Here is a 26,488-nt window from a genome sequence, read left to right on the forward strand (position 1 = left end):
TTTGAAACTATGACTAGTTTATCTAAGCACTTCACTTAACAAGAGTGAGAAATTTCATTTTCTCGAGGTGAAACTTTCAGGGGATCTATTTGGTCTCTTTACTCTTCCCTGTACCCTGTTTTATCTTTCATGGCATCATTACGCTAATCCCGAAACACCACCGTCGAGGTGTCTCAGCCTGTGGGAAACATTCCCAGCTCTATCTTGCATTTTAGGACAACTAATGCAGGGTTTTTTTTTTCTCATTTGCATGAAGGCTACATATGTGTCCCAACTCAGGAAGTACCATTAATGTATCTGCCCTTTAATAAATATTGAATGCCTCCCAAATATCAGATGCTACACTTCTCTAGGTCCCATCAGCAGTTACTTAATTGTAGCAAGCTGAAAACACCTGGGGTAAAGGGTCATAGAAAAGGAGTAAGAACTTTCTTACAGGTTATTGGAGGATCATAACAAAATACTGCGTAATTTCTCACATAATCTTCTCTTGTCCTCCTGCCCGCTCTGCACGGTAACGAGCCCAAAGCACCCGTTGCTGGGACCGGATCCCATCAGTTTTCAGCAGTCTTTGTCTCCGCTACTTGCCTCTAACCTCCATCTCTCGTCTGTAATCAGGGCCTCTGACTCTGAGCTACTCCCACTCACTCTGTGCCCCCTTTTCCATCCAGGTCTTTCAGCTCTATCATCTGTTTGTTTGTTAAACCAGATCGCTTCTTGACTGTAATGCAGCTATTTTTGTGTCTTTTCCTTTTGTTCTCTGATGGACTATTAACTCCTTAAAGTCAGGAAAAATGTATTCAACTTCTTCATTTCCTGTAAAGTGAGGAGACAATAGGCCCTCCGTTAGTGAACACATAAATAATGTCATATTATTAACTAATACTGGTTAAATAAATGAACAAATAAATTCTGCTATTTGCCTAGCAAAAAGTGAGTCCACGTAGCCATAAAAAAATTGGCAAGCAAATTTAAACAATAGACTCATGTTGAACATTTATTTGGTTAAAAAACAGAGCAAATAATGTTATAATAGTAGAGGGTTACTTTTGTCAGTTTTAGAGACCTTTATGCAGAGGAGCCAAATTATTTACATTTACTGTTTCTTTTGATGAAATAACCTGCCTTTCCATTTGTGTTGTGAAGATACAGCCTAAAGGTTCAGAATTGGAACCATACTCATCAAATAGACTTAAATGTTCCATTTTATCATAAGAATTATTTTTTGCTTTTGCAGTGTTTATTTCATACATACCTATAAGACAGAGTTTTATAGATGTGTGTTTTAAGCCTGTCATATTTTATAGATTTGCTCAGTCTTTCCAAAAACAGATGCCCTAATACCTTGTTGCTTAATAGTTAGGAAAGGTACAAGCTATTCTCGATATAGAGATAACATTACGATGTCTTCTATGGGAAAAAAAAGTATCTAAGACAAGCTTGCTCTTCATTACTTGTTACAAGACACCAGTCAGAAATAATAGTGATTACTCAGCAGGGTAACTAAGAGGGTCCACGTGTGGAGAGCAGTTATTTCTTTCTTTTTCCTTCCAATCACTCAGGGTGGGCTTATTTTTTTTTTTTTCAGCTTCATTGAGGTATAACTGACAGATGAAATTGTAAGAAATTTAAAGTGTATGTGATGATTTGATATGCCTCTACATTGTGAAAGGATTTCCCCCATCAAGTTAATTAGCATATCCACGTTATCTCTTTTTTTTTTTTTTGATGAGAACATTTAAGTTCTATTCCCTTAGCAAATTTCAGTTACACAATTGTGTTATCAACTACAGTCACCATGTTACACATTAGATCCTCAGACCTTATTCATCTTACAACCTAAAGTTTATACATTTTACCAACCTCTCCCTATTGCCCATACCCCCAAATTCCTGGCAACCACTTTCCTACTCTCTGTTTCTATGAATTCAACTTTTTTTTAAGATTCAACATGTAAGTGATACCATGGAGTAATTGTCCTTCTCTGTCTGGCTGATTTTACTTAGCATAACGCTCTCCAGGTTCATCCGTATTGTTGTAAATGACAGTATTTTAAGGCTCAATAATATTGCACTATATATGTATATATATACCACATTTTCCTCATTCATTCATCCATTGATGGGCACTTAGGTTGTTTCCATGCCTTGGCTATTGTAAATAATGCTGCAGTGAACATGGAAATACAAGCATCGCTTCTAGATATCTTGTTTTCTTTGGGTATAGACCCAGAGGTGGGATTGCTGGATCATATGGTAGTTCTATTTTTAATTTCCTGGGGACTCTCCATACTGTATTCCATAGTAGCTGTACCAGTTTGCATTCCCACTAATAGTGTACAATTGTTCCCCTTTCTCTACATTCTAACCAGAATTTATCTCGTCTTTTAAAAAAAATTTTATTGAAGTATAGTTGATTTACAATGTTGTGTTAGATCTCTTGGCTTTTTGATAATAGCCAGATAGCATATTTCTTAAAAACAAAAGAAAACAAACAAAAAGACGCCTCCAAAAACAGAGGTTGGAAAAGCAGAGAGCCTTAGATTTGTCTAAATATAAGTTATATGTTCATAGAAACAGTATGATGAATAGTGTGTAAGTTGTGATATCAGACAGGCTTGTGCTGGAATCTGTTGTGTACTTGATGTGTTACACCCTAAAAAGAGTGAAAAAACTATAGAAATAAAGCAACAGTATTTTGCCTGGCATAGTAACTCTTAGGAATGGCTCACTGTTTGGTTGTCATGCATTTGCAAATTAACGTACTATCAGGATAGAATCTCATCCTAAAGAAAATGAACCATTTATGTTTGTTAGTAGCTTCACTATACAGTTGTGGTTTTGTTTATGAAGAGCCCCCTGGAAATTTCCCCTATAAAGATTTGCTGAAATAAAGGAAGTCCTAAAATTTGGAAGCTTCAGTGTTGCCCAGAGCTTTCCTCTGCAGCTCAGATCTTTCTACTTTAACTGGCAGTTGCTTACTTCAGAAAACATAATGTAGAACACAGAGCTTGGGGTGGGCGTAGCGTGAGGAACTGCAGACAGAGGTGGGGCAACTTCTGAAGGAGGAGGGCAGCCCTTTCCTCCAGTGTATAAAGTTCATTACCAAACAAAGAAGCCATCGAGGTGATGCACGTTAACACTGCTATAAGGACATTTTAGCCAATTCTGTTTGGAAAACATTCCTTCCTGCTTATTTGTCTTCTAATTCAGAGGATTTTTTTTTTAACATCTTTATTGGAGTATAATTGCTTTACAATGGTGTGTTAGTTTCTGCTGCATAACGAAGTGAATCAGCTATACATATACATATATCCCCATATCCCCTCCCTCTTGCGTCTCCCTCCCACCCTCCCTATCCCACCCCTCTAGGTGGTCACAAAGCACCGAGCTGATCTCCCTGTGCTATGCGGCTGCTTCCCACTAGCTATCTATTTTACATTTGGTAGTGTATAAGGGTAAGCTGGGACGAAGTGAGAGAGTGGCATGGACATAATTCAGAGGCTAACTTGCTAAACTAAAAGCAATCTCACATTTGTTCACAAACTGTAGCTGTGTAGCGGAAGAAACAACGTCACAGCCATATTAATACTCCTTAAGCCCTTCCAACCTCCATGGTTATGTGCTCCTTCAGCTTGTTTCATAATCTCATTTTTTAGCTTTATGGTTCCTATTTCTCATGTCTGTGGGTTCGTTTGCATTCTGCTACCTTCCATTTCTGTAAGACATCGTTATTAATGCTGTAAGTGATATTTACTGACTTCATAGCAGCATTACCCAAATCATCAAATAAATGTAATCATCCTCATTTGAAGTTGGTACAGCAGTCACTTATTGTATCAGTTTATATGCTACTGCTGGTGACTACTGAAATAAGACCTTCAAAACAGAAGAACTGTTTGTTAGAGGCGAGGTGGCATCTGCTCTATGGTCATACTGAAAATATTTGTTGATTTCTCCGTTCAGTTCCTACCTTTGGCTTACATCAGTTGGTTTTTAGAATTGAAAATGTGAACTGTTGCACTTGTGGGGAAAATTAGGTATTAGGTTTATTGTAATGATCTGTACACAGACATTTTACCTCATCAGAAGTACGTAAGAACTCTTTCATGGAAATAAAAGCCTGATTATACAATCCATTTTCTTTGGTGTAGACACGCTTTGTAATTATATTGAATTATTGTCGCGCTATGATTCATGATCCTGCCAAACTTTCTGTGCCTTTGTGCTGCATGACTTTTTCAAGAAGAAAATCATATTTGGGATCAGTTAAAAGAGCTTAATTCTAGTTCTTGGCAATTACTTATCTTTGTTGTTTTAAAACAATTTTATTTTATATATTTTCTTCTATCTGTAACTTTAAATTTCTTTCCTTACAACTTGTCTTAGTTTACTAAGTTACTCTCTATCCTATTTCTCCTAGCTATATTATTCAGAAGCACTGGTGATCAGACATCATAAGTAAGAGGATTGTACAGCTGACCCTTGAACAACACGTTTTTGAACTGCACGGGTCCACTTTATACAGATTTTTGTCACTATAGTACTATATACGTACTACAGTATTACACGATCTACAGCAGTTGGTTGAATCCATAGATACAGAAGGGCACACAATAAAGTTACACGCAGACTTTTGACTGAATGGCGGGTCGGCACTACTAACCCTGCGTTGTACAAGGGTCAACTGTCTTAGACAAGAAGGAAGGATGAGAAATGTCCCAGTTTTATTTTCTCCTTCCAAAATTTGCCATTATCAGCTGGTACAGAAAAATTAAATTAATGGTGTAAACAGTGCTAGCCAAATATCCTAACCTGTCAAAATGTCATAGAAATTATTTCTTCACTTCTGTATTTAAGAGAAATATGTTGGGCACTTGCTAAATATCCAGTCCAGCAGACTGCAATTCATGTAGTTTATAGTTTAGGGTGGTCGCATTATATCACCTAGCAGGCACCCCTAATAAAAGAGGAATGTTGACATAGGTCTAGAAAAATTTAAATATTCATAAGGTGTTATTAAACAGTATTTAACTAAAAACTCTTAAAAATGACATATTGAGAAAAATAGATAAAGCATAACCTAAGAATTTTTACTGACATTTTGTTAGCTTGCAGTTCTTACATGAAATTTCTAACCTCACTAATGACTAAATTTAAATCCTTTTCACACCAGGCTTTATAACAGCTCTGTTGACAGAACTTTAATTATAATGCTGCCAGATGCCATGAGAGTTGATCTTCTTTATTTCCTTGAACGCCATTTTTTTTTTATCGTAGTGTAAAGAAATCAAATGAGGAAACATCACGTATGTGAGAGTTAGGTAAAAATTACAAGTTACGAGAAGAGGTATCCTAACAACAACACAAAATATAGATGAACAGTTCTTAATATTAAAATATCATTAATGAAACTAACCATTTTTAATGTCTTTTTGTGAAATGTTTTATTGCCTTGAAGAAGTAGTATAATTTGGGTGTTAATTGGTACTGAAAATCTTGGAGAACATCCATTTTCCAGATCATGACTATTAGTGTGCTATTTGGAATGAATAATGATAGTATTTGTCACCAAGTTCTTTCAAAACAATTAAGTAATTTCCCAGTGATAAAAGAGGTCTGTTTCTGATGGGAATTTGTTCATTGCAAAATAAATGATAGAGCTATAAGTATAGTGATTGAATAAATGAAAATGAAATTAAATAGGTTTCTAAGTTAGTTATCTAAATACAGAGCCTTTGAAATGCCAATAAGTAGCAATTATTTAGAAATGACCATAAAACATGAACCAAAGCATACTAATTAATAATCTTTTATCTTTTAATGAATGTTAAGCCAAAGCTATTAATTTAAATTGTGAAATTTTTAAACACTTAAAAGATGCATCAGCGTGCTGCAACTTGTATTGAATATAATACTATGTAGCTACATAACTAATAGAAAAGCATCTTGGAAGCACTTTCGTAATGAGATAATAAGATGTAATGACCAAGAATGATACAATGAAGTAACTGATTTCCAGTTTTTCAGCGATGCTCATTGTAATACAACTGGAGTTCTACTCAGAAATAAAATTTGAAAAAGGATTTCAGTAGAGACTCAAAGCTTATGGTATATTGAGCTTACATCAGTGCAGCTGAAAGCAAGAAGAATTCATTTCAGGAGATGCTCAAAGCAGTTTCAAGATTTGTGACCTAGAAATGGATTACCGTTTAGAATAATTGTAGATCGATCACAGTACAGAGCAAACCCAATGAATTACGGTATAGGCTTGATTTTTTTTTTTTTGAGACAAAAAGCCTATTCACCACTATTACCAACATTATAAAAGAATAACAACATTAAGGATATATACTATCAATAATAAGACAAAATATCAATACTTGCTTAGTGCTTAATATAGCCAGATGAACTTCGTGTGCTTTACATATGTTTTCTCATTTATTCCTGATAAAAACCCTGTGTTGTGGGTGTATCATTATTATCTTCATCTTATAGATAGGAAACATTGTTCACGTCCTAATTCTCTGTCATCTTGCTTTTATATGCCACAGTGTTTTGCTGAAATCATCAGTGTCTCCCTCATTTGCTGAAAGTATTCAGTTTGATTGTACTTGACCTTTGATGGCATTTATTGCTGTCGACCATCTTAAAGCTTTTGACTCTGGTTTGGTGAAATCACATTCTCAGGGCTTTCTTCTTTTTCTCAGACTTCTGAGAAAGCCAGCCCTTTAAATGCTTACCCTCCGCAGGGTTATTTTTTCCCCTGCATTCCTTCTCTAGGTAGTAATATTGGACAAACTCTTTTTTAGTCTTGACTTTTTTGGGTAGTGTTTTCAAGGTTCATTCATGTTGTAATATGTATCAGAATGTCATTCCTTCTTATGGCTGAATAATATTCCACGGTGTATATGTATATACCACACTTGTCTATCCGTTCATCAGTTGATGGGCCCTTGGATTGTTTCCACCTTTTGATTATTGTGAATAATGTTACTATGAAAAAGGGTGTACAAATATCAGTTGTAGTCTCTTGCTTTTAATTCTTTTGGGCATGTACCTAGGAGTGGAATTGCTGGATCATATGGTAATTCTATATTTAACGTTTTGAGAACAAAGCACAATTTTTAAAAAGTTAAAAACATGAATATTGTAAGGACATGTCAGTGATTTATTTAACTCATTAATGAGGGAACCAGCCAGATAGTAAAGCTGATTCCGTGGAGAATTCAAGAGACTGGAGAGAAAGAATGCTGCAATTAGGTTGCTAAATTAGATATACTTGTTAATGTTCCACAGGGCAATAAAGGCATACCTTTGGGAATGTCTTTCCTACCTGACAGAAATCATTTGTAATTTAGCAATCTTCTTGAAATGACATAATTGTACAGAGTCTGGGCCCTAATCCATAGAAAATGGCAAGCCAAGCAAAGTTACATTTTCCTAGAGACTCATACAACCCTTAGATGGGCTTGTTAGATAGCATTTAGTGTGATATTGAAAGGGCCATCTCTTTGCCTGTCTCCAAATTTTGGCTAATTTTTTAACTTTTTATTTATTCCCTTTCCTTTTGTTTACAGAATTTTTTGCATTTCCTTCTTTTAAGTAGACTTTATTTTTTAGAATAGTTTTAGGGTCGCCGCAAAAATGAGTAGAAAGCGTAGAGAGTTCCTGTAAGCCCCTTACCCCTGGGTGTGCAGAGTCTCCTCCACTATGGATACTCCACCAAAGTGGTCCTTTGGTCGCAATCGATGACTCTACATGGACACGTCATCACCTAAAATCCAGAGTTTAGATTAGGGTTTGACCTTGGCATTGTCCATTTGATGGGCTTTGACAAACATATGATGACATGTATCCACCATTATGGTATTAAACCGAAGAATTTCACTGCCCTGGAAAACCACTGTCTTCTGCCTGTTCATTCTTCTCTCCCCCTAATCGCTGGCAACCACTGATCTTTTTACTGTCTCCTTAGTTTTGCCTTTTCCAGAATGCCATTATAGTTGGAATCATACAGTATGCAGCCCTTTCAGATTGGCTTCTTTCACTTAGTCATATGCAGTTAAGGTTCCTTTATGTCTTCTCATGGCTTGATGGCTCATTTCTTTTTAGTGTCGCATAATATTCCACTGTCTGATGGAGCACAGTTTATTAATCCATCACCCACTGGAGGACATCTTGGTTGCTTACAAGTTCTGGCAGTTATAACTAAAGCTACAATCAATACCCATGTGCAGGTTTTTGTGTAGACATAGTTTTCAACTTTTTTGAGTACAGACCAAGGAATGCCATACGATAAGAGTATGTTTAGTTTTGTAAGAAACTGACACACTGTCTCCCAAAGCAGCTGTAATATCTTGATTCCCAGCAGCAATGAGAGTTCCTACTGCTCCACACCCCCATTTCCATTTGCTGTTGTCAGTTATTTTTAGTCCCTTTTAGCTTCTTTATGGCTGCAGGAAACGTGTGTCCAGGTGCAAGCCCTGCAGCAAAGGGTCCCAGGTCCCAGGTCCCAGCCTGTCTCAGACATATAGAACAAAAAGAGGGTTGACTGTAGATTAAAACATTCCTGTATCATTTGTAATTTTGTAATTTTTCCCACAGACAGTTTATTTTGTCAAGGTCTCTGACACTATCTAGGGCTTTCATCAGCTTTCAGCTGATTAAAATGCTTTGAACTTAATAAATGATAAATGGCATGGATATATTCTGGGATGGTGTGGAAACATTGATTAGACTTCAAGAAGAATTTAGAAAAATGGACTTCACATGGAAAAACACTATTGCAATTGCTATAAAAATTTTTAAAGAAAAATAATTTTGCTATACAGTTTTAGATGAGTTAACCATTGCATTTTGGAAATAGGTGGGAAGTAGAACAGCGCTCCCAAAAGAATGTGTGCGTGTGTGGAGATTTTGAGGGGAGCTCGACATAACGCAGGCTTAATTCCTGAAGTTCCATCCCAAACATTGTAAGATGGCTTCTTTTTTAATTATGCAAAATATGCTGAAGTTAAAGGTTAGCGTTGCTTTAATTCCTGTCAGATATCTTGCTGATATTAAAAAAATACTGATATAATGTCTTTAGAAATTAATTACTAAGAAGCAAAATGTAGTTGCTTGGGTCTAGATAAAGAATACCAATGAGATCTTAATATTTCTATCTCTATACATATTTCTCACCCTCTTAAAAGTAATAAAACATAATATTAGGCTAAAACAAAGCATCCAGATTTTAGAAGCCACACTGCTAAAGTTGCTTGGGAGTTGTGCCCAAATAATACTGAAAAAGTCTTGTTAGTATATGGCAGTGTCTCAACTGTTATTTATTTTTTTATCCAGCCCCCTATTTCTGGAGAGGATTTACAGTATAGAATAATAACAAAAATACAATGAAGTAATTGAAATAGTACTAAATGTGCAGGAGCTGTACAATGATAGTCATACCAGGATGTGAGCTGTACATTCATTCAATTAGCTATAGGGTTTAGCTTTCAGTTCCCTCGCTGCCAGACAAAAAGGAAAACACGACAATAGGCTTACCTTGTACTTCCCAGTAACAGGAAGCATTTACGAGCATCAAGAGACCATTTTCATAGTATAAACTTTCAAAAATAGACACATTTTTGTAAGGCACTTAGGCCAAATATGCCTAGCACGTAGTAAATACCTATACAAAGATATTATAGTTATATTTGGATAAACAAATGAAAACTTAAAGAAAAATTCATCTTCAGTATTTTCATGTTATGGTTATTGACCAAAATAAGGGACCGTAGCTTTTATAATAAGCTTATAAAAGATAAATCGGCAACCTCGTCTGACCCTTAGGACACAGTATTTTATCATAATACCGTGAATGCGTATTGCAAATGCCACAGCTTAAAGATGTAGTATTTGATGATTTACCTGCATAAGAAACAGTAGTTATAAGAGGGCAATAGAATAGCTTTTACTGTATATAATTTTAGAATACCAGTCGTTTCGGCTGAACATTACAGGGAAGCTTTTTAGCAAATAATTTGGAATTGGATACTGTTAAGTGCTCAAAGTAATGGCAAGGAGATATCAACCATGCGCTTTAGCGAAGCTAGCATAATAGGAATTTTATGTGAAAATGATCAAATCTATGGTGTATTAAGTTGGGGGCCATGCATGTTTTTCTGGGGTGAGAAAAACTTTGGTCAGGAAGCAGCATTGTGGCCACTGGAAGGCTTACTAGTTGATAGGCCTGTGTCCTGGACATGTTTTGAGCTAATTTCTTTAGCTGTCACAATCAGATATGCGGTAACCACTTAAGTCCCATCATGAACTGTAGGATATGTGTTTATTTGACAAAAAGTTAATGGAGCTGTGTGTAGTGCAGGTCTTCGTCTTCCAGGGTCCTAGGCCTCCTTCACGTCCTCCTTGATTCCATGTTCGTTTGATTAGGAAAATGTTATTTTTGTTTTCCCTGCCAGTGGTACAGATATGTTCAGTGTCAGCTTCCATAATTCTTAATTTATTTGACTTTCGCACTTCAAGACCGTCTGCGTATGATTTTTAACAATCAATTTATATTATGTGTTGAAGTTTATTTATTTATTAAACATGTATCTAATTGAAGTATAGTTGATTTACAATGTTGTGTTATATGTGTTGCAGTTTTTATAAACATCAAGTTTAGCTGTTAGATGTAGGTAGCTTAAATCTTACTTCACTGTCTGTAGTTCAGTAAATATTTATTATCAATATGTGCCTTACCCTCCTCTGATTACTATTATAGAATCTGAAGATCATAGGAGAGAGAAAGTGAATTCCTCAAATTTTCCTAGAGTCTCTGTGCATTGCTTATGCTTTATTTTATATTTTATACATAAATAAAATGTGCACATTTATGTTTCATATAAATATGTTAGGTCTTATTATTTAAAGAAAGATAATCTATCATCTCTTCCTATTTAAATATTTGGATTTTGATTTGAAGTTTATGATCTGATTCATTTTGATCATGTCAAAAGGCCATGGATAGGTAGTATTTTGTGAATTTTGAATGGTTGAAAATAAGGCTGCTGAAGCCCAATGTCATTTATGCCTTGAGCACTTTGGTGCATATTCTGAGTTCAGTGTATAAAATTAAAATAAAAAAACCTGAGCATAATGCCACAATGCTGCTTTTGACGGTATATACCCCAATAACCCAATGTGTGCCAGAATCTCATTTCACTGGCAAATATAAAATGTATTAAGGTATTAAACATGTTTCTAGGTTCATATATTCTTAGAATGTACATGTCTTGATATAATCCAGCTTTTACAAAGTTTTACAATTAAAACTTTGGAGATAGGCAAAAAACTGAAGTAAAATAATCAGCTGTTTAGTGGATTTCAAAACCTTTTCCTACTGTAGTTGAATATAACATTTACAAATTTTTCGTGTACTCTCATCTGCTTGGCAAAATCCAAATGTTATTTGACTACCTCTGTATAATCATTTACATGTATGAGAAGGCAAGGATAATGTTTCCTTTTCTTCCTCAAGTATATATATAAAGTATGTGTTTTATACATATATGTAGTTCTATTTTTATTTTATTTTTATTGATGTACAGTTGATTTACAATGTTGTGTTAGTTTCTGCTGTACAGCAAAGTGATATAGTTATACTTGTATACACACTCTTTTTCATATTCTTTCCCATGATGGCTTATCCCAGGATACTGAATGTAGTTCTCTGTGCTCTACAGTAGGACCTCGGTGTTTATCCATCCTATGGATAAACAGCTTTCATCTGCTCACCCCAAACTCCCAATCCTTTCCTCCTGCACCCCCTTGTAGCTTTATATACATATAAATTATTTTTGTAGTTTGCTACTTAGTAAAAGACAAGTGAAATATTTTCTCTTGGCTTCTTATCTATTTTTAATCAAAATGTATCCTACTTTTGGGAGAAGAATAATGGCAGTATTTAGCAGTTCCTGTGCTTTTTTGACAATACCAACTAACCCCCTGGTATAATTGGTGTTTGTATTACAGTAAAGCAATTATTGGTAAAGTTCTATGATGACGTTTGAACTCGCAAGCGCTAAGAGGATGTCTGTAGAGAGTCTTAGAAAGACACGAGGGGCTTTTTATACCAAGCTGTTGTGATCCTTGTTGATGCTGGAAGAGCAAACGTATTTGTGCTGCTAATGATTGAACCCTTTTTATTCTGGTGCTGAACGCATTCTTAAAAATGGCAGTAAACACACACACACACGTAATTTCCCCAGGATTATAGAGTCAACATCTTCCTGAGACAGAAGTGGAACGACCCCAGACTGAAACTGCCTAGTGATTTCCGGGGCTCGGATGCCCTGACGGTGGACCCCACAATGTACAAGTGTCTGTGGAAACCTGATTTATTTTTTGCAAATGAAAAAAGTGCCAATTTTCATGATGTAACCCAGGAAAATATCCTCCTCTTTATTTTTCGGGATGGCGATGTCCTCGTCAGCATGAGGTACTCTTTTCTCTCTAATATTTGTAGATTCATATTTTCCTTTAAAAATCAGTATATCGCAGAGACATGTGTTAAACAACTTCTAAGATGTCTGTTTTTACTTTCAGGCTATCTATTACTCTTTCGTGCCCTTTGGACTTGACCTTGTTTCCCATGGATACACAACGTTGCAAGATGCAACTTGAGAGCTGTATGTAAATGAGACCCTAAGTCACCATAGGGATACAAATGCTTAAAATTTCTAGGCAATACATGCTACTAATATCTTAGATAATAACTGTGAAACTAATGCTTTTGATTACAAATAGACGTTAGAATAAGTTATTTAGGGAAATTATAGTTTTCCTTTTACTATATTAATTTGTATACTAAGATAGATGAATTCTTTTGTTACCAGTTGATTTCAGTTGAGTTGTCCTAGGTGTAGGTGTGTACCCTTCTAACTTATTCCAGTCGCCACCCGCCACCTTCATTTGAGTTAGTAATATAGACAAGGTAAAGGAGAAAATGATGTCCTAATAACTTTTCTAATGTTAAAACCACATTTTTCAGAGCAGAAAATTTGGAAAACATTGAAAAATATTATCTAAATCCTACCAAGCATTCATTTTCTATGGATCTATAAAAAATTTATTTTTTACACAATTGGCTTTTAGATTTTCTATGTTTCTAGAATCATATATTTTTCAGTTTCTAAAAGAGGTACCAGGTGTAGTCATTGAAATGATTATCTCTAAAATATATTTATTAATTACTTTGCTATGAAGCTTGTCTTGTGAAAATCAAAGTAGGAAATAAAACTTGAAAAATTAACACTAATGGAAGGAATCTTCAGCCTGAATACCCATATACTGTGACCTATTCCTACAAAGAATCACCTTATAAAATGTATGTGCTTGCTTGATGACATGCTTTAAAGTTACTTAGTGGTTACTTCTTGTTGTTGTTTAATTTACTGAAGCTGGATCCTAAATTTGAACAATATTTTTTGCTTTCTAACTATAATGTGAGATTTTGCAGATGTAAGTGTATGTATGTACACGTCTGTGTGTGTATTTTATATACCTGTGCCTGTGTGTCAATACGCATTTGTATAAATAATTCCAAATGTGTATATACATTCAATTCTATTACTAGATACACTAAAGTATGGCTTTAAAAAATATAGGCATGTAAGAGTTGAACAGTAGGCTACAACATGCTGTAAACCCATGGGGCCCTTGAATTGTAGCCAGGTTACCTAAGCCCACAATGTGGGTTCCAGGAGGCTCTAGTGATAGAGTGATGTCCATTTGAGGGGCTATTTTATTACTCTCCTCTGGCCATGCAACTCCTCTAGGGAAGTTGGTAGTGAATTCTTCAAAAAAACCCATTTTGGTGCTTAAGTTTCTTTAAAAATCTCCAGGTAGCACATTGCATGATTGTAAATGTATACATTCAGAAAGCTAGTATCACTTATTTGCTACTTTTTCATTGATGACAGTTCAGAATTCTGACATAGACAGATGTACTACTGTTCCTGACACCCGAAGATTTTTACCATCTGCCATATGCTGATTATTTTAGCTTGTTCTTTCTTTAAGCCAATTATCTGTAACTTCTGTGCTAATATTTTTATTAGTGGCCATAGATTTTACCTCTTTACATTTCTAACAAAAGTTTCATAAAAGGGCCTATTGTTTTACCATGTCTGTGTTTAATATCTGGATGTTAAAATGTTAAAGAAGTGTTAATAATTATATCGCAAACTAATATTTTATTTATTTTTGTTTATAGTTGGTTACACAACTGATGACTTACGATTTATCTGGCAGTCAGGGGACCCTGTTCAATTAGAAAAAATTGCCTTGCCTCAATTTGATATTAAAAAGGAAGATATTGAATATGGTAACTGTACAAAATACTATAAAGGCACTGGTAAGTAATATTCTTTAAATTAAACAAAACTAAGTCTTATTTCAAAGATTTGTTTCAATATGAAAATATGCTAGGGACAGAACAGAGAAAACTAGTTAAAAAATAAATTCAGTATTTATAAACATTATATCTGTATGTTGATATATTTAAATCTTTCATAAAATTACATCCACTAAAGTTAAAATTTATTTTATCACTAGATAGTTTTGCTTTCCTTTATGTAATTCTGGATAACAAGAGGTTTTCAACTTTTTATTTTATATGAACTCTCCAGGCAGTGGTTTTCTTAGATGTTGCCTAGAAATTCTGCTCTGACAAGATTCATATTAGGGCCAAACATTATGGATATAAACAATGTAACCCATATATATTCGTCTGCTGTCTTTGGGGCAGTTTTTCAATGTTGGTTGACCCATTTTCTTAATTTTCAAAAAATGTAATCTTTATGCTGTGCAGGAAACAGTAAACACGTGAAATAATTGGACATGAGTAAAAATTTGCCGTATAATATTGTTGTCTAGGTTATGGAACAGCCAATTATGAAAGCTCAACAAATTAACCTCATTCATTAAATCACATCAAGCTTTGCAGAAATGAAAATACCATACTCACTGATCAATACTTTCATAATATGATTAGTATTCAACCTTTGGGTCTCCTCTGGAGGTTATCGGTTATTGAAGGCTCTAGATAGTAAATATAGTGCTATTTTCCTCAGCAATATAAATAAAAAGGTGATTGACTTTTGATCAATACATTCACACTACTAATCAGTCTAACTTGTAAATTACCAGAAAATTCTAATTCTGTATGAGGAAGTAAATCATGGCAAAGATATTCAGGAATAGATGTAATTAAAGTTTAAGTTTATTGCAACATTTATGTCGACTTTGCAAAAATAAAAATGTGTAGTGTAATTGTGGAAAATTTACAGAGATGAAATGTTTGAGCTAAAATGCTGCATCGTGACATCTTCAAGGACAAAATATGATTTAAAACATACCTGTTGATTAGAATAAAAGAGTGAATAGTTGCACACTTACGTTGTTGTAATAATAAATACAACACGGGTCAACTTAGAGATAACGTTAGTTTAAGCATCTGTTGTCATTGACCTTCAAATAAGTTAACAGATTATATAACATTTATACATAAATAGTCCCTTCTCTTGTAGAGCTTATAGTATTTTAAGACAAGAGACAAAATAAGCAAATACACTGCTGAAAGAATTATCAAAATTTTTAATGGAAAAACAGAGCTCTTAAAAATTTGACCATCAAAGTACTCAGTGAAGAAATCGTAGATACCTTGATTGTCAGATGTGGAAGTGATCTTTCGGCTAATGTGAGCCAGCTCTTTTGTTGAACACATAAAATAACTGAGATGCAGGGTCAACGACTTCCTGAATGTCAAGGGCAAATCAGTGTCAGCTGTGACCTGGGCACAGTCAGTCTCTTCTCTACGACTCATGCAAATTGAGACTGACTACAGTTTTCAGGGATTTCTCACGTAGTAATGGAAAAAATAAACTTGAAAAGCCAAGAGAAGTTTTTTGGAGGATTGATGTATAGAAACATTTAATAGATGGCTTTTTGAGTTCTTGCTATCTGTCAGGCATTGCTTTAAGCACTTTGCAGGAATTCTATCATTTCATCCTCACAACAATCCTATGAGTTCAGTGAGTGCTATTATATTTGGAAAATAGTTACCGACATTCAGATTATATGATTAACATTTCAAAATGAAGTCTCTAAATTGTTTGAGAAACTTGAAATAGAGTTTACTGAAGTTTTAAACTTCATCTAGAGATGAAAAATAAAACCAGTAATTTTATTTCTAGTTTTATGTAGTATAAAATCATGTAATAGTATTGAAAATCACGGGGTTATTCATTTTTTCACCTTTAAGCCCTGAACTTAAAATCTCTCGGGACTTCCCTGGGGGTCCAGTGGTTAAGATTTCACCTTCCAGTATAGGGGGTGCGGGTTCGATCCCTGGTCATGGAGCTAAGATCCCACATGCCTCGCGGCCAAAAGGACAAAACATAAAGCAGAAGCATTATTGTAACAAATTCAATAAAGACTTTAAAAATGGTCCACATCAAAACAATCTTAACAAAAAAGAAGCCTCTACTTGGGGACTCAGCAGTGAATAAAGGACAGATCTCTGCTGTTTTACAGATCCATATTCTTACATGGCAAGCAAATAAAATAAATATAATTCTTTTAGTCCTAAGAAGGAACTAAGAGGGTGTGCTGTGGTAGAGAGTATTTGGGGATATACTCAAGGTTTACGATAAGTAAATCTTTCATAGATTTTTGTGTGTGTGTGGTATTTTTTGGGTTATCATAAATAAGTCGCTCATATCTCATTAGATACAGAAAATAACAAAAAACTCATGGCTAACATAATAATAATTGGCACTATATTTCAGTAAACATGCTTTGTCAGTATTTATATGAATCAGTATATGGCTATAAGAAAAACATTTTAATGTTTGGATAATACTTAGAAATGTATGTAGGAAAATAGAACATTCAAAATATATGGAATGCTTAACAGTGTAGAGTACTGGAAAAGATACAGAAAGTAACACATAAAATGATGGCCAGTATTTTCTTTAATTTGTACAAAATTATCAGAAATGGTGATTTGGCTTTAACTTTATTAAAAATTAGGGTTTTATTTATAATTGTAGAAATTACACAGGTGGAGAAATATATGGGTACACAAGTATAGAAAAATCTTTAAATTGGAAGCCTGAGTGAATAATAATCAAATAAAAGCTCACAAGAAATAAAAAGTAAATTGAATTTGCCAATGAGCATTTATATCCATTAGCTGCCCACCTGCCCCTCATAAATGTAACAGTACCAGGAAATCAAAAAAGATCAAGAAATGTTTCTCATAAAAGTTTATGGAGCAAATCACTATGATATCCAAGCGTATATTTTAGTGCTAAATGCATCCGCGTCTTGGGAAGCTCCCGGGGGGGTGGCTTCAGATGAAGCACTCGGTTACTAGGCTGTCATCTAAATGTGGTGGATGCAATGCGCAAATGCATTGGAAAGCGAGCAACTTTATAGAACATTGTTATAATCCTTGTGACAACCTAGGCTCCTATAGATACATAATAAGCACATGTGTGTTCTTCCCCATTTCATAGGCACTAGGTGAATGTAAAGTTACCTTGAGGGAGTGACGCTCTTAGAAAGCAAGGTACTGCAGAACCACGTGTAGGAAACGCTGTGGGACTCCTTAATTGCAACGAATGGGCTTATGAAAGATTATAGTTTGGAAGTTTTGCACATGGTTGTTAGTTGGAAGCATATGTTCTCGTTTGTCCAGGCAGGAAGTTGAGATAAGAGGTAGGCACTGAAAAGGGAGGGGGATTTTCCATCGTTTTGCCTTTCATATCTTTTTAGAACCTGTGCACCATTTAAATGAATTGCCTAGTTTTAATGAACTTGAAATTTTTAAAAGACAAACACTCTGCATTGCTTGTCTTATTTTGATATAATATGGAAACATTTGGCATAATTAGAATTTACTTCAGTTCAAATCAACTATTTATTTTTGTTACAGATTAGCCCTAATATCTTTCTAATCCCTCCGAGGTATCGATGATTATTGGGAAAAGGATAGATTTCTAATCTAAGCTATTTGATAAAAGGATGAGAATAGCCATTCTTTTAAAGACCCTATTTGTGTGCAATTACTGCTCTAGATACTATTAATGAATAAAGATGAAGATTATTCTAGTATCAGAAATATATACCTTCTTCCCAACTAGGAGAACTAGATAAATACAACTTTTTAAACTAAAACACAGTAAAAAAGTAATATTGTCTTTTTCCCCATAATTATTTTATTTATGCACTGTCCATTCATTTGTCTCAACATTTTAAAATAATTCTGTACAGTTTAAGTTGAACACAACTGAAGATATTTTAACTTTTTGAAATTCATGCATAACCTTCCATTTGTTGAATGGGAAATTACATTTTTATCTAAATTGAACATTTAAAAAAATCATCTCAAACATCTGGAAACGTCTCTTGTATGCCAGTGCTGGGAGGATATTTGTGTCACTTATTTTCTTTCTCCAGTCAGCAAAGGCCATTATGAGGCTGCCCATAATTTATGATTAATTTGAGAGACCAGTTGATATCATGGCAGCCCTAGAATGATGTGTAAGGGCAATGTCTGCTTTAGTCTCAGCCTGTGAAAGTGAAGCCCTTTCCCTTGATTCCAGAACATTTGAGGTCCTGGAGTGGAACCAGGGGAGACTTGGGAGGGATGTCAAATGTTTGCCCTTTATTAACTTTTACCTGCATAGACTGGGAACACTCACTTCTTACCCTTGCTAGTGTTTACCCCCAAGACTGTCTTCACATTTCCTGTGTAAATATGCGTATGAGCTCCTGTAGATGGTCATCCCTTCCAGATAAGAAATGGTCCACGTGGCTGAAAATTATACTGACAATGTGTAATCCAGGGATGTTTCTTTTTAAACTTGCTCTGCTTTGATTTGCTGCTCCCAGTGGCTTCTTGAGATCTTTTGCTCCCAGAGTAGCCAAGGATAATGGGAAGTTTAAGTCACTGCAAAATCTCGGAACAAAGACTTCAAAGCCGAGACTGGCCATCCCAGAGCAGCATATGGTGTCTGTTTGTCAATCTCATAATGAAGTTGCAGAAGGTCAGGTGAAACAGGTCTCATCATGCCGTCCTCTTAGATCACGTAAATGATATATATTTACAGAACCAGCCCCCGTCCTTTTCTCGTGGAGTTCACTTGGTGAAATTGCCTCAAGCAGAAGCGACCTGTAATTTACGGGCACGTTGTGATTTTGCGGTTGGATGTTGCGGGAGTGTCACTGTTGCCTGTGTCTGTCGCTGGCAGGGTACTACACGTGCGTGGAGGTCATCTTCACCCTGAGGAGGCAGGTGGGCTTCTACATGATGGGCGTCTACGCCCCAACCCTGCTCATTGTGGTTCTGTCCTGGCTTTCCTTCTGGATCAACCCCGATGCCAGTGCTGCCAGAGTGCCCCTGGGTAACGTGTTCCAGCCTCTCTCTCGGGGGGTCGAGAGTGTGCTGCATCTTTATACAAATGACTGTATACTTTTGAAATTATACCAAATGATTTTGAGACAGTGAGTTTTGGAATTGATGGCAACCTTTTTTTTTTCAGACTTCCTTCAGTCCTTGACATTGAACTAGATTTTCTGCGTGTTTATGCATTCTATAATTAAACTAAGTTTTCTTTTTGTGTCCTTGGGGTATTTTAAGCAGTTAATCCATCCTACTTTGACTCTCATGAAATAATTATTAATAAGCAATTTTCACGGATAGCAGAAGGCTAAAATCCCCAACGGTGCCAAGCTTAAAAACAAATGACTATTTGGATAGAAGTCTTTCTAAATCATATACTGTCTCATACTCTTCATCAGGGAATACGTAATAGAATTTATCTTTTTAAACATGACTTTGCATCATCTTCCTAAACACTAGTTATTGTGTACTGTACCATCAAGAGAGGCTAGAGAGAGGGAAGGCTGGTTAGCTGTGCTCTCCAGTTTGCTATTTTTAATGCTCTGTGACATAGAAACACCAATAGCCAGACTTGAAAATTATGTCTCTATAGGGCTTAAATAGTCTTGGGTTGGGGAAATAATTGAGAGCCTTTCCTTTTTTTTTTAATTAATTCATTTATTCATGGCTGCGTTGGGTCCTCGTTGCTGCGCACAGGCTTTCTCTAGTTGCGGCAAGCCGGGACTACTCTTCGTTGCGGTTCATGGGTTTCTCATTGCGGTGGCTTCTCTTGTTGTGGAGCATGGGCTCTGGGCACGCAGGCTTCAGTAGTTGTGGCGCACGGGCTCAGTAGTTATGGCTCGCGGGCTCTAGAGCGCAAGATCAGTAGTTGTGGCACACGGGCTTAGCTGCTCCGCGGCATGTAGGATCTTCCCGGACCAGGGCTCGAACCCGTGTCCCCTGCATTGGCAGGCGGATTCTTAACCACTGCACCACCAGGGAAGTCTGAGAGCCTTTCTTATGGGTAAAGTGAATAAACTTCAAAATAAGGACATTGTAACAACAAATTTTGATTGCTTGGAGTGTTTTAAAACTTGTCATTAATGTGTGTGTGTGTGTTTTCTTAATATCACCTGGAACTTGTATCAGTAAGTCTGTGAAATACCCGACCTCTTGGTGACTGATTAGTTGCAGCATTTAATTTTTTCTATTATCAAAAAGGCCTTGTGTAAATCTCCCTCCTGACTTACTGGGGGAATTAAACAAAATACAGATTTTAAAGAGTAGGAAACCAGGAAAATGCCAATGAAAATGACAATTTTATCCAAATAAGAAATTTGGTGATTTACATCAAACTAAAACCACAAAGACCAAATCCATATCTTAAGAAGCAAAAAATGTGAGAAATTTCATCCTAAAGGTGGTGTATCTGTAATGAAGCAATGACAGTTGATAGAGTAATCCTTTAGGGAAGAAGAATTAACTATGTAGTATATTGTACTGGGAATAAAACACCCCCAAAACTAGATTTAAATTCTTACACTTGTCAAAAATATCACGCATTTCCCTCAAATTGCTAAATTTTTGGTTTATTACAGGCATCTTATTCTCATGTAGTGATATAAATTGAAATTTCAGCCTTCCGAGGGTTCTCTGGAGACACCCCAGTCCCTGACATATTCTCAAAGGACATTCTCTGTAAACCCCCGTCTCTTGCAGGAATTCTGATATAAAATCTGTGAGCTGTCACTTAGCGTCCGGCAGACCTGTTGTCTGGAAAGCAGCTAATGGTTAAACGTGAAACCAGGTTTGAATTCCAGCTCTGTGCCTACCCGCTGTGACAACTTCCTGTCACATCCAGCCTCTGTGAACATACGCTGTGGACGTGTCCAAGTATGGATGGAAAAGTACTCCAGAGGTTTTTGGAGGCTTGAGAAAAATGAACGTAACACCCATTCAGGAGTTCATCATATGCCTCCTTTACAGATTGCTTTACACTTTTCAAAGCACTTCGACACATTCGGATTCATTCCACAAATATCTGTTGTGGGCTGACTATGGGCTAGGTACTATGCAAAAAGATGGGGATATGGTTAGAAAGTAAATAGCGAATAAATAGTTAATAAAATAGATTAAAAAACAAACAAAACTCGGCCACAGTGAGTTTATACTCTCTTGTGAAGAAACAGACACCAAATAAGTACAACCTGTAATACATAAGATGGTGATACAGGGGTGGGAAGTTGAGGGCAGCAGCCTGCTTGTCGGGAATTGCCTTGATGAGAAAGGGATGTTGGACAGAGGCAAGAAGGAGGGGAAGGAATGGACCACTGTGGATAAGATAGGATAGGATGGGTTAGGAAAGGGTACTTGGAGAACGATCAGGGCAGAATCCCTGAGACAGAAGCATGCCTGGGGTTTTCGGGGAACACTAAGGAGTCCAGTGAGAGAGAGGGAGATTAGCAGATGAGATCAGAAAAATAACAAGGGCGAGGGGTGGGCTATGGAATATTTCTTAAGGAATTCCGGTGATTTGGGCTTTTATTCAGAGTGCAATGCGAAGCCCCTGAGGGCTTTTGAGCACTGATCTGATTTAAATTGTAAGTGCTTATCTTTACTGCTTTGTTTAGAATAGACTGGTAGGGGGCAAAGGTAGAATTAAGCAAAGCAGCTAGGAGGCCTGCAATAAGCATGATGTGAGCCAGGGGCGGTAGTGCAGGTGCTTGTACATATTAGATGAAGGACGTGGTAGAGAAAGATGTGCAGATGTGTTGCATGTGGGATTTGAGAAAGCAGAATCAAGGCTGACCTCAAGGTGTTTTTGACTTAGAAACTGAAGAGATGAAATTGCCATGAATGGAGGTGAGCAGAGCTGCAGGTCAAGTAGGTTTGAAAAGGTGGGAGGACCAGGAGCTTGGTTCCGGATGCACTGAGTTTGAGATGTCTGTTAGGTGGAGATAGCAGGTAGACAGGTGGATGTACAAGTCTGGGGTGTCTTGGAGAAATCAGGACTGGAGGTCAGAATTTAAGGTTTGTCAGGATGCAGATGGTATGTAAGGCGATGAGTGGAGTGTAGGTAGAAGAGTCTCAGGGCTAAATCCTTGGGATTGAGAAGATGAGGAACAATCCATGTGATGTAGCTTCCTGGAATCCTGCCAAGTGGAGAAGGTGTGTCCCCGTGAGGAGAGTGTTCGGCCAGCTGCTTGTAGGTCAAGGTTAGGGCTAAAGATTGCCCTTGGCTTTAGCAGCCTAGGGGTCACTGGGATCCAGAACAGAGACAGTCTCCATGGAGTAAGGAGAAGAGGGAAGCCGGGTCGGAGTGACTCAGGAGAACACAAGAGGGGGGACCCAGAGCCGTTCATTGGAGGTCGTTAGCTGCCCACAGGAGGGGAGGGTGGGAAAATAGCCAGGGAGGATGGGAGCTGAGAGGGTTTCTTGGTTTTGTTTTTCTAAGGGGGACAATCCACACACATTTATTTTTGGTGGAAAACAACCAGTAGTGAAGGAAAAAATGAGAGATGGAAGAAGTGCAGGAGCGGTGAGAGGGGATGGGAGGTAGGAAACAGAGGGATTGGCCTTTGCTAGATAGAACACAGTGGATTTGTCCGCGGGGTCAGCAAACTCCTTCGGCAACAGACTGAATAGCAAACATTTGAGGTTTCTGTTGAAACCCCGAAATCCGCTGTCATAACACTAAAGCAGCCTTAGTCAATACATAGCTGAATAGGTGTGGATATGTCCCAGTAAAACTGGATTTATAAAAATAGGCAGTGGGTCAGAAGTGCCTGGTGCATCGGGTTGACTGATTGCTGGTCTGTAGCGTCAGGAGAGAAGGTAGAGCTGATGGGCACATACTGAGACGCAAGGGTAGACGTGGTCATGGGGGCTAGCCTCTGATTTTGTTTTCTTAGTGAAGTGGGAAGCCAGGTCATGAGTTGCAAGGGTGATGGGGAAGAGCGCTGTGGTTCTGAAGGGAGAGAGACTGGTGAAGGAACTGGGGAAATGCACCCTGATTGCCTGGTAGGATCGCGGACCTCTGGAGGTCAGTGATCGTAAATTGAAAGTGGGATCAGTCAACATGTTGACTCATTAAAAGAAAACTAGGGACATATTTAGGTTTTTGAAATTTATATGTGTTGTTGCGTGTGTTAATGTTTGGTTCTATCTTATTACCGAGTAGCATTTTGTAGTATGGATATACCACAGTGTGTTTCCCCATTAACCAGTAGTTGGGGATTGGGTTGTTTCCAGTTTGGGGGTATTACACATGATGTGACGAATAATTGCGTACAAGGCTCTGTGGGCATACATTTTCATTAATCTTGGGCAAACACCTAGAAATGAGATTTCTGCATTTTATGGGAAAAGTATGTTTAACTTTTCTAAAATATTAGCATAGTGTTTATCAAAATAATGGTAGCGTTTTGCCTGTTTCACATACTCCTGTGTCATATACTCCCAAAATAATTGTTTTTACTTCTTGTAGTGCCTTGGACCTTGGTACAATGTTGAATAGAATTGTGAGAGATGCTTATTCCTGATTCTGGGTAGAAATAGTTGAAGTATTCACTGTTGAGTGTAATAGTGGCTCTAGTTATTACAGATCTCTTAATCAGGTTGAAGAGGTTCCCTTCTCTTCCTAGTTGGCAGAGGGTTTTTATCATGACTGTTGACTTTTGCCAAATGCTTAAATGCTTTCTCTGAGTATATTTAAAGGTTTATATGTTTTTTTCCTTTATTTTGGCAAATTTTACCAATTGATTCCTAGCTATTAGATGAGTAGGTAAAATTATTAGCACAAACATGTTCATAATATTGGTTTTTCCTTTTAATGTCTAGCTGTAGTGATGTATTCATTCCTACGTACCCCTGATATTGTTAAATTGTGAATTCTTTTTTTTTTTTTTTTTTGACCACTCTAGATAAAGACTTATCCGTTTTCTTGGTATTTTCAAAACATCAGCATTCATTTCATTCATTTCTATCTATTTGTTTATTTTTCTTTTTCATTGATTTTGGCTCTTATCTTTATTATTTCTTTTTACTCAGTTTGGATTTTATTTGATCTCTTTTTGATGATTGAAGTGGAAACTCAGATAGCCGATTTTAGACCTTTCTTCTTTTCTAACATGGACATTTAAAGTTACAAATTTCCCTTGTAAGTCCTGCTTTAGCTGCAGTGCACAAATTTTGGTATACTGTATTTTCATCTTCCTTCATTAAAAAAATATTCTCTAATCTCCCTTGTGATTTCTTCTTTGGCCCATGGATTCTTTAGATATGTGTAGTTTGGAATCCAAATATTTAGCGTTTTCATAAGTACTCAAATATGATTTGTTTTTAATTTTGTCAGGGAACATACTCTATGATTTCAATCCTTTTATGTTTATTGAGACTTTGTTAATGGTCCAGCCCAGCATATGTCTCCTAGCAAACATCCCATGTCACTTGCACTGTATATTTGTCACTCTTGGGTGTAGAATTCTGTAAATATGAATGGAGTCAAGTTGGTTGATAGTACTGTTAAAATCTTTTATGTCTTTTGTCTAGTTATTATAGTTATTGATGAGAGTGTTGTTAAAATCCCCAACTCTAATTATGGAATTATGCTTCAGGTATTTTGAAGCTCTGTTATTAGACCCACACATATATATAATTTTATCTGAAAAGAAAAAAGAAATAATATTACTGACAGATTAAATATCAGGATATTCTGTCAATACAGCTATTTTGACACAGTGTATCTTTCCCTTTTCTACTTTTTTCCCCCTACATTGTTCCAAAAGATTATGAAATCAATTTGCCAATCTTTTCCTTCTATGGCCCATAATTTTTATTTTCTAAAATTTAGGAGAAGAACATATATCATTTACCCTAGACTCATTTTGCTTTAAAAAAAAAAAATCAGTTTTGTGTTCTAGTTTTATTTTTCTTCCTATCTCTTTTTGATTTACTTTTTCCATTGCTAACAAGTATCAAAGCTTCCTCTGCGAATTTTAGGTAGACTTTGTCTTCACCTATTTCTTTAAGTATAAAAGTAACTATGGAGGTAACGTCTTATACTTTTTACCCTACGTAAACTTTACTGTAACACTTTCTTTTCCTGGTACATGAAATGCTATAGTTGCTGCTAAAAAGGATTTTTTTTAAACAAATACTTTTTAATTATAAATGTAAAAAGATGAATAATTCAGGTCACAATTCAGACCTCTAGCAGGTCACACACAGTACCTTTCTTTCTTATTATAGTCTTTTCTTATCATCTGAAACAGTGGTTCAAGATCTTTTTGATTATAAGGATCTCTTTCAAAAATTTCAGAGATGATTTCTGGATTCCCACATGGTAGTAATTGTAGTTTTCCTTTTAGTATCCTTTGATTAGAATGCTGTGCAATGATAACATGCTGATGTAATAATTTAGCAGTATTTGTGAATAAATTTTCATGTTATTAATCACAACTCCATATAAGAATTTGGTGCATAGTGTAGTTCATCTCAGTATGGGATAAAGATGATTTCAGGTTTAGACAGTAGCTGTTGTGTACAATTTCTCCTTGACTTGCTCTGTTGGTTCTATTTGTTGTTAATAAAAAATACGACAGGGACTTCCCTGGTGGTCCAGTGGTAACGAATCGGCCTTGCAATGCAGGGGACGTGGGTTCGATCTCTAGTTGGGGAACTGAGATCCCACGTGCGGCGGGGCAACTAAGCCCACGCGCCACAACTACTGAGCTTGCGTGCCACAAACTACAGAGCCCACACGCTCTGGAGCCTGCATGAGACAACTAGAAAGAGAAAACCCGCATGCCACAACTAGAGAGAAGCCTGCATGCTGCAACGAAGACCCAACACAGCCAAAAGAAAAAGAAAAAGAAATAAAATAAATAAATAAATAAAATATAAAAAAAAATACTATCTCTACCTCCCCTTTCTTTTCCTTTTCTTTTTTCACCCTTTTTCTTGCTTTCCTTTTTCAGTCTTCTAGATTTTGGTATTCCTCTTTTAGGCAATAGATTGCTAGAGTATATGCTATTAAAGAATTATTTTTCAGATG

General features: G+C 36.4%; 1 protein-coding gene across 5 annotated transcripts in view; it reads left to right on the forward strand.

The window, feature by feature from the left end:
* Nucleotides 1–26,488, forward strand: part of GLRB (glycine receptor beta) — an 83,263-nt gene that overhangs the window by 45,962 nt on the left and 10,813 nt on the right. For all 5 annotated transcript variants that reach the window (XM_057547378.1, XM_057547379.1, XM_057547382.1 and 2 more), the window contains 4 exons: nucleotides 12,254–12,483; nucleotides 12,591–12,673; nucleotides 14,260–14,400; nucleotides 19,304–19,456. In XM_057547378.1, the coding sequence (XP_057403361.1) occupies nucleotides 12,254–12,483; nucleotides 12,591–12,673; nucleotides 14,260–14,400; nucleotides 19,304–19,456 (607 nt within the window). The remainder of the gene's footprint in view (nucleotides 1–12,253; nucleotides 12,484–12,590; nucleotides 12,674–14,259; nucleotides 14,401–19,303; nucleotides 19,457–26,488) is intronic.

The sequence above is a fragment of the Balaenoptera acutorostrata genome, chromosome 5 (genome assembly GCF_949987535.1).
Source record: "Balaenoptera acutorostrata chromosome 5, mBalAcu1.1, whole genome shotgun sequence".
Classification (NCBI taxonomy): domain Eukaryota; kingdom Metazoa; phylum Chordata; class Mammalia; order Artiodactyla; family Balaenopteridae; genus Balaenoptera; species Balaenoptera acutorostrata.